At 39.8% G+C, this 9,810-nt stretch overlaps 1 protein-coding gene across 6 annotated transcripts in view; it reads left to right on the forward strand.

Annotated features, from left to right (window-relative positions):
• Positions 1 to 1,811, forward strand: part of NAV1 (neuron navigator 1) — a 296,089-nt gene extending 294,278 nt beyond the window's left edge. For all 6 annotated transcript variants that reach the window (XM_082246689.1, XM_082246691.1, XM_082246690.1 and 3 more), the window contains one exon: positions 1,051 to 1,811. In XM_082246689.1, the coding sequence (XP_082102815.1) occupies positions 1,051 to 1,146 (96 nt within the window). In that variant the 3' untranslated portion in view covers positions 1,147 to 1,811. The remainder of the gene's footprint in view (positions 1 to 1,050) is intronic.
• The last annotated feature ends 7,999 nt before the right edge of the window (positions 1,812 to 9,810 follow it).

The following is a 9,810-nucleotide window of genomic DNA, read 5'->3' on the forward strand; positions in this document are numbered from 1 at the left end:
TTCTTGGGAGAGTGCATAAGATCAGCACAGGGCCAATAAGCACTGTCGAGACAGAGGGTCAGGGGTCCTGCAGCCTCATAGGACAGTAGGAGGAGAATGAAAACTCCTACAAGCTTTAATCAGTGCTTGGCCAGACACTAATAGAAGTCACAAGACCAAGTGCTATATACTGATGATGAGAAAAGGTATATAGCAGTTTTTATTTACTAAAATAATTGCATTTCCATGTTCTGTGTACTGTGGGAGACCAGATATAGTGAATGCAGAGTCCTAGGTTTAGTAAAACTTTAAACCAAAAATCCAAGTTTTATACAGCATACGATTCCCTCCTCCAATAAACGGGCTCACTCCTTTTCTCTATAGAACGGGGAATGGGTAAAACCACTGCCATTTTTATTGCAGTCTGTAGCCCTGGGGAGATTAACCTCACTTTTTGTGTGCCAAAGAGGGACATAGCCGTAAAACCTTAGAATAAGTTTCAACTCTTCCCCACTGTATCCAAAACCAGAAAAAAATGGTTTGTGCTGCAGTTAGGCTTATAACAGTTATATAACAGTTATTAAATAAACTATTCTTCTAGATCTGATTAACCTGACAGTACTAAGAGCATGTCAGACATGGTTGTTGTGCAGGATGGGTCCTGAATGTGCCTGGCTTTGAAACAGGGCACTTTTCACAATAGAGACAATTGTATCTATATTGAAGGCAATTTTTTTTTACTCACCAACACTTTGCTTACCACTGAATGCTCAAAAAAAATTTCAAGGACCACCTGACATGCATTCAACAGTCGGTGCAGTAAAACTGAGCATTGACTTAATTTACTATAAAAAGCAAATGTCTCTACTAAATATCTGACATCCTACACTCAACAGCCAAGAGATGCAGGAGTACTCTGTGGGTGGCACATCAGTAATGGTTGTTAGTGTCAGTGATGAGCTTGTTGCTCTTCCTGAAAACATGACAAATGCTGCTGGGCTTTAATGTATTTTTAATTGTATCAGGCTGACAGCTTTTACATCCTGACACACTTCGTATTTTTGTTTACAGATGGCAATGCTATTAAAACTTCAAGAGGCTGCCAACTACATTGAGTCTCCAGACAGAGAAACCTTGTGTGACAGTGACCTCACTTCCACCATCTGAATGCCAATAGCCTGCCATTCCAGGGTTGATGTTCTATTCAATAACACCCATACCCACAAGAAATGGTGAAACTGGAAGTTCAATCTTGAGAGAGCAAGATTGGAGCATCTCAGAACTGAGTTTGGACTCACTTTATTATCCTTGATTCTACTTCAATAATTATGCTGCCCTACTTTGAAAACAGAAGGAGGAATCTTACAACACATTTAAACATGGATTTTTATTTCTAATCTTTTTTCTTCATACAGCAGGTTTGAGGAGGAAAGTGAACTTATTTTGCAATTATATATTGTTTCCAATAAGTTAAGTTTATTTCTAAGGTTTCATTACTGGCGACCAATTAATCTCCACATGTAGTGTCTTCTTTGCCAAGGACGAAAGGCAGCAAGTGTTGGACAGTTGTATGTGGATAGAAATGGGAATGGAGGGTTTTTCTTTTTAAGACTGTTAATAGTATAACTGTACTTCCTGGGCGCAACTTAATGTCAGATAGATCTGCAAGAGATCATTCTGATGCCACTGTAGATGTGACATTCTTGTGTCAGAATTTTTGGTCACCACCCATCTCAGAAGTGTAAAGTGCATTCCTACCGCCATATGCATTCCTCATAACATCTTTGTGTAGGAGATCCATTCGCCTTTATGTCCCCCAAACTTTTCTAAATTCAGAATGCAGTAGCATGCCAGACATTGTATTCTGAGACTATACCACCACCTATGGATGTGGGATTATTTAGAGTTTAAGGTCAGCCAGTTTTTTTATTTTAGATGTGCAAAAATGGGGGTATGTGATATTGTGGTTTAGGAGAGACCAGTGACACACACATTGTGGAGCATGACGTGAACGTGCATATGATTACAATTAAGAGCCTTACAAGAAGAACATGGGTACAATACAGGATTACATTATGCAACAGATACACTAGGGAGGAAATGTATGAGTAACAGACTCTATCCGTATATGGTTTTCCAAGAAATGTGAGTTTTTCTTTTCATTTTTTTTATCAAATTTTTAGAATGTGTTTCAGAATGTCTGTGTTTTGGAAATGAGTCGGTTCTCTGCTGTGTAGACCACTAGGCAGGTAATAAAATACACGAGACCTTAAAAGAGTAAAGTCGGACAAGTTTAAACCAAGTGCTAAATACAAGAAAGCATTAAAGCATGAAAGATATTGCTCTCTTTAACCAGTTCAGTATTATGAACAATTTATCGTGTACACCACATCAATGTACAGGATCTAATGTGCATGCAGGCTAACAATTGTCTTTCTTAGCATGGAGTAAAGCCATCCAGCTCTAATGTACTAGCTAAACAGCACTCTACTTCCAGAATGACCTAATAGAAACCAGTGTGGCAAATACAAAGATAACTTTTTTTAAATGGGTGCTATAGGGGGCTCTTTACTGAAGCTGACATGAAAACAGAAGAAAGAATGCTCTCCTCTGATGCATGGGAAGGGCCAATAAATCTAAAATTAAAGCTACCTCATGTTCAAGGAGTTACTAATAATATCTAAAAAATGTAATTAAAGCAATGCCATGCTATTGCAAGACATGTTTTGTTTTGCCTTTACATTTATTGTGAAGCTTTACTGCACATTATCATCTGTTTCAGACTGCTTGTGTCCTTTCAGTTTGATTACTGAAGAAAGGTTAGCCATGTGCAGGAGAATGGTGTCCTTGAAAATGAAAGCATTTTCTGCAATGTACCTGTATAGTGTTATGATTTTACAAGTATATCTTTTAGTGCTAATATCTTTATATTACCTTTTATTGCTCAGGCTAATTGCAGTTTACTCGGCAAAACCATCATTAAACATAAGGCCAATAGTCTAAATCTTTACATAGCACAGTGCGTTGGTATTTCTGCCAAAAGCTCCTTTCATAATAGTTTTATAGCTTACTTTCATTTCTGAGTATCCTGGCCGAGGCCTGCGCCATTTTGGTTGCTGTTTTCAGCTTCCAGCACGGAGTAGATTTTCGCCCATCTTCCTGTATGATTGCCTGTAATCTTGCTCATGTCTATTAGAAATTAACCAAGCCTCATTTTTGCTCAGCAAGGGTTATATGAATCTGCTCGCTCTGCTGATCATCAGGGCTGAGGCTTACATCCCCATGTGACGTAGCATGTCACATGGGGTCCTATAGGAAATCCTCAATGGGCAAGTAATATTGCGATATTGCAGTGCGATGCCGCAAGTGCCAATGAGGCATGACAACAGGATATATTGATGGATGGCACAGTAAGCGTGCCGTGACTGGGGGGACAAAATGCGCATGTGCCGGTGACGTCACTTCACTAAACATCGGGCGATTACTCCTAAATGGCACAGATTTGGACTCCTTAAAAGACAGTGACATGTAAGTTAAAACACAGTGGTTATAATGGGCAAAAGTATTGCTTGCGAGTTTGCAACCACTTTAAAGTTTACTATTCTTTAGGCCCTGAAGATACAAATGTGCCCATTTCCTACCTTCATAGACCAGACTCTCCCTCTCAGGAAGAGCATTTGCTTCTTTTTTTTCCACGTCAGCTCTTCTTACAATAAAGGTATTATGTCAAGTGCCCATGACAGTGCTGTTTCGATTACCACTGCACCTTGTGCTATTTATCCAGCAGCAATGGTTAGTCAGATGCAGGAAAACCTACAGATTACTATTAATTTTAAAGATCCATATGGTACACTACTGGTAACTTGCACATTTTATGTCAAAGAACAAAAGAAGGGTCATTTACAAATATGAAAACATGCAGTACCATTGAACAAATTATGTTCTTTCGTGTTCTGCTTGTCCACATAGGAACTGCATGGATTAGTTGTGAAAACCATTGCCTTCTCAAACACCCTTAATTAGCAGAATAGGTGTACAATTGCCTATTTTCCCAATATACTTTATGTGCGGGCACTTCTAAAACTTTCCTATAAATACCTTTTTAACTTACTATACCAGATGCATTCTCTGTACTGGATGTTTATCCTGTAGTGCTTGCTAGTGGATTTTTGGGTGTTTCCATACGCTTCAATGGTAGTTCCAGAAATTAAAATTCAGCAGCTTGTCTAGTTTAGGAAATGAACAAGAAAGCACATTTGCACATACTTAAATGCGATGCGTGTCTAAAAAAAAAAAAAAATCGGGTTTGTAAGTGATAAAATTTGAGAAAAGTCCAAATTTTCAAAGCAGAACATTATCAGGACTCTTTCCACTTTTTTTTGGGATGAATATATTACTGAAATATTGTTTTCACACATGCTTTTGCCTCCAACATCATACGAAGGTTGATTTACTAAAGGCAAATATACTGCGCACTGCAAGTGCAATTGTTCTAGATCTGATAGGAAGCTCTGCTGATTTCTACCATCCAATCATGTGCAAGCAAAAATGCTGTTTTTTGATTTTCCTTGCATGTGATTGAGTATTTTTTGCAGAGTGAAGCTTTACTTCATTTACTGAGCTCTGGAGAAAGTGCACTTGCAGTGCACAGTATATTTGCCTTTACTAAATTAACCCCATAGTATCGTATTAAGAACCACAAAACATAAAACACAAGTCCAATTATATAACAGAGCTAATCATAAAATGTAAAGAAATACATGTAAAAGTTTAATCGGGTCTAAAAACTGAATACATTTTCAGACTAAATTGCTATTATACAAGGTGGTAGCAAGTACATCAAACACTGCCGTCAGCTTCTTCATAGCTTAAAATGGCTGATTACATGAAACAGGATTATTTATTTGGCTGAACTCTAAAACTTAGTTGTATATAAAATATACAATATCCTGGTATGATCTAAAAATTGTCTAAAATATATAATAAACAAGAAAACTTGTGTTTTAGGTTTATTGGTGCTTAAAATGTACAGCAAGTAAACTTTTTAATTAAGGTGGCACCAGTAAATAAAGGCATCTCTCATGCCACAACAGTTTATATTCTTTCAGTCTTTGCAGGCCATTGGTGAAAAGTAGATGGCAGAAGTAACAGGCAAAGCAATTGTTACCAGGCAAGGTCCTCCTGTCAAATGAATGGCTAGGCACTGCTAAACAGGAAGAGCTGAAAGTGCAATTTTTTTAAGTGGATGCTTTCTGCTAGCATTGCACAATTTTATGTGTAATGCTAGTATGCTGCAGAAACTGTATTTTTTCTTTTTTTTTTGCAAATGTAATTGTGTGTACCCTCTTCAGGGCATCCTCATACTATTGATATATTGTAACCTTTGATTTGTCTTTTGATTTAAAGCACTCGACTCACCTAAATTGCTAAATTCTATACATTTTTTTTTATCAATGCTGTAAATTGTGTTATTATGTATTTGTTGCACTTTATCATTTTCCGCATTGCTGGTCTCTGTGGTATAGCATAGATAAGCACTCCTGTGGGGGTGGCATTCAATAACTATAAGCTTTATGCAGTGTGGGGTAGGGGGAAGGCCACTGGCCCATGATTTTATAGATGGGCATAGACATTGGTGCTAAGATCCGGTGCTTATTGTCGTTTGGATAGGAGGGACTTGTGCACAGCTGTCTGATGCAAGTCCTTTCCTATTATTGGCAGAAATGTAATAGACATCCCTTGGTGCTCACAACAGTGTCATCCCCTGGACAGATAGTGTCATTACACCTACAGAAGGCATTAAATAACAGCCTTATGGTGTACAACAGTTTTGTGCATTTTGTACTGTAATGTGGGATAATGACATAGTAAACAGTGAGCCCGAGAATTACTAAACGTTGTAAAATTTTTCCAGCATGCTGGGAAATTCTGATGATTCAGAAACAAGCCTGAACTAGTATTAGAACTCACAAGTGTTCAGCTACTTTGTGAAATAATACAAACATTTCTGTTGTCCGCTCACTTATTACTATTGTTAACAAAGGCTACCAATGGCCATAAGAAGTCTGAAAAGGCTCATTATTGTCTTCAGAACAATCTAATCTTGTTTCAGTCAAGCATGCAGGTTTATGATTTGGAGTTGGCCTTATCTCAGGGGAATAGCAGCCATCTGTGGAAATCTATTTTGGACAATTGAGTTTTTCCCTGAGGTAAGACAACCCAGGGCTGTGTGCAAAGGTCACAAGCTGTCAATAGACATAAAACCATTTGCTTTTCAAACTGTCATTGACCTGATTGGGCACCAATCATCTTATGTCTATGGGTAGCCAGAGAGCAACACACAAATTGCAGATTCATGTTATCCGCTGCCTGGGAGACGAAAAGGTGACACTGTTAAAAGAGATCTTTCTCTGTGCCTCCCTCTATTTCCTATCACTGTGAGCATTTTTTTTTACGTGAAAAATTAAAAAAAAAAAAAAGTGAAGTAGGAATTGTTCACCATTTGTCAGTTGTTATCAGTTATTATTCATGCAGAAGTAAAGGCATGTGTATAGTCAACACCTTATTTAGAACTGTATGCTTATTCCGTTATGCTCCTCTACGAAAACTTGTTTTTAACATTATCATGCAAACATAAGAGGTACAGTGTGGTTACAGAAGCTCCAGATAATGTATTCAATGATGTAGTGTCTTCATAGACTACATTTGTACAGTTGTACAATTCAGTAATAATCTATTTTAGTTTCGTGTGTTATTTCTGTCGTAAAGGACTCCTAAGCCTAAAGCACTGGTTGGCACATATAAAATAGCTACCGATAACACTTGCAGGTTGAAGATTGCTATACATCCCTGGGAGCTAGGTTCATTTGTTTCTGTTGGGGGTTTAAAATCTTAAAAGTAAGTAAAAAAATAAAAAGTTCTCCCCCTGTATGCACTGACCCCTAACTATAAAAGCTATTCTTAAGTTGACACAACACTTTACCCTTCCAGCATCGGAAGCTTTAACACTTACAGTATCTTAGCCAGCACTGAAAGTTACATCTAATATACCTGAAACCCAACCCTCAACACCCAAAGTAGACCCAGCCTCTGCAATGTCGATAAAGTGCATGTACTGTATTTGTTTCCCCTCTAAAGAGTTCACAGTATTATCCCTGATAGCACCTTTATTTCTCCCCCGAAGACCAACACCATCCTTTTTTGAGCATCACCCAGAGTCTGTGTTAAAACGGTTATAATAAGTGAACACTTTGGGGAGGGGGCTGAGGAAATGGTTTTCTCCTGCCTTAAGCACACTGGGGACATCATTCCCCCAGCATGATCTTCTCAGGACTAGGCCCTGTCAATTTGATGGACCTCAGTGACTGCATTTAAAAGATACTATTTTTAGATATATTCTATAGCTATATATTGTGGTGTGTCAGGAATTTGTTTATTCAGATTTGTAAAGTTAGTAGTGGGTCTGCTTTAACTTAGCCCTTACACTTTTCCCAGTCATTCCTCTTATGTTAACCCTCAGGCCATATTCACATGGGCATACTTAAGCATACACCCGTGTGGGGGCCGTGTTTGCCCACACAGGGATGTACAGATGTTTTGTGCATCCCCATGCAGGCAGTTACATTCATGTTAATTGTGATGGAGTGGCCCAGCGGACACAGTCGCTGCTCCCAATTTCATATCATTGGGCTCCTAAACACACACTGTCTGCGTTCAGGGACCCGCACCCACACAGCTGTCCAATTGGGAGCACATGCAGCCGCTGCTTGCACGGAGATGCATGGGAGCACTTGTGTATGCCCGTGCAGGCAAATGTGGCCCTCGCACGGGCATATGCCTAAGTACACCTGTGTAAATGAGGATCTACCCAGACACTAAGTTAACATTTAATCCCCTTCTTAACCTTAACCCTTAGGGCTCATTCACATGTGCAGAAGCCCTTGCCACCCCTCTGAAAAGTGATCCTCAGTAGATTGCTTTTTATAAGCGTTTGACAGGCAGGAGAGAGGTTCCTGCTCACCTTCTGATTTAACTCTGTAAATACCATCCCACCAAGCTGCAATCGCATGCATTGCATATGGTTGCAGGGTGGCCCCATAGCCCAGCATGGGTTGCACTTAGCGGCTGTTTGTTTCATACACATTGTTTTGTTTTCACACACACGGCAGATTTGCTTATTGATTGACCTAGAAGAGAGATAAAACAATAAGCCTTTCACCAGTCTAAAATAGCTGATAAATATCCAAAAGCTTAACATCAGTCTTACCTTTTAGCCTTAATAAGTTGTTAAGGCTCCCATACAGAAGCTACTTACTGATTTCACTATCCACTGTCAGTTTGTCACAGTATGCATTTGAAGCTGCAGCAAGTCTGATAAAGTCTGTTTCATTTCACGGTTGGAGGATATTGGATAAAGTTTCACGGTTGGAGGATATCCAACATCCTCTACCCTTTTCCTCCACAGTCTGAATGTCCCTGGAATGTCCCTTTCATTTGTTGGATTTCACTTCTTTCTATCATAGAGCATTACATGTGGGCATTACCTATGGCAGTCTGACATCCATTCATCAAGACATTTTAATATTTACATAACTCCTCCCAGGAGCCAGACCACTGCTTGCATCAGGGCTAAGGGCCCTTAAGAGAAGTACTGAAGCAGGGTGCTGTGATGCTTTCAGGAAGCTATGTACAATAACTTTGCTGACCACACCCACCAGCCATGATCTGCCATCATTTCATAGAGAAGCCCACAGATCCAGTGATGAAATCACTGGTGTACAATAAGGCATGTATTGAAAATGAAAAGGTTTTATCTAAAATTGTAATTAGCATGTTGATGAGGGTGAAAAGTGAAACAAAGGAAGACAAAATAAAAGCAGAATATACTTTAGCTTTAAATTCCGCTTTAAGCCTAGTACAAACGGACCGAATGTCGGGCGGCATCGTGCTTTTGTCGAAGGAGCATGCCTGAAAAAGGTCTCCCGATCAGCGCTCTCAGCCAATCTAGCTTTAAGCCTAGTACAAACGGGCTGAATGTCGGGCGGCATTGTGCTTCTGTCAAAGGAGCATGCCGGAAAAAGGTCTGCCGATCAGCTCCCGATCAGCGCTCTCAGCCAATTCAGCTTAAAGCCTAGTACAAACGGGCTGAATGTCGGGCGGCATTGTGCTTCTGTCAAAGGAGCATGCCGGAAAAAGGTTTGCCGATCAGCTCCCGATCAGCGCTCTCAGCCACTTTAGCTTTAAGCCTATTACAAACGGGCTGAATGTTGGGCGGCATTGTGCTTCTGTCAAAGGAGCATGCCGGAAAAAGGTCTCCCGATCAGCGCTCTCAGCCAATTTAGCTTTAAGCCTATTACAAACGGGCTGAATGTTGGGCGGCATTGTGCTTCTGTCAAAGGAGCATGCCGGAAAAAGGTCTGCCTATCAGCTCCCGATCAGCCAATGGCTGAGAGCGCCTGACCGGAGTGCCTTGTCGGAACACAATAGCACAGTAGGGGAGATCGCTGTACTAACGACGAATAGTTAGTACAGCATCTTCTTCTGAGCTGTCAGTTGAACGGAAAAAAAAATTGTAGTGTGTACTAGGCTGTAGGGAAATGATAATACAATGTAAAATTTCTCAACTTCTGTCCTAGTTGTCCTAGATGTTGAACTAGTATTACCTTTGCTAATACAAGGTTACTGATATGTCCCATTGCTTGGTAATTTATGGAGATCTTCCTTGCCAAATGGAAGATCCGTTTTTTTGCAAGCTCCTTCCAAAAACACAAATGGCCAATTGTAAACAAATTACCCCCCACCCTAAAAAAACAAAACCCTAACTTACCTTAC

This window comes from Pelophylax lessonae (genome assembly GCF_965119305.1).
Source record: "Pelophylax lessonae genome assembly, chromosome: 2".
NCBI classification, from domain to species: domain Eukaryota; kingdom Metazoa; phylum Chordata; class Amphibia; order Anura; family Ranidae; genus Pelophylax; species Pelophylax lessonae.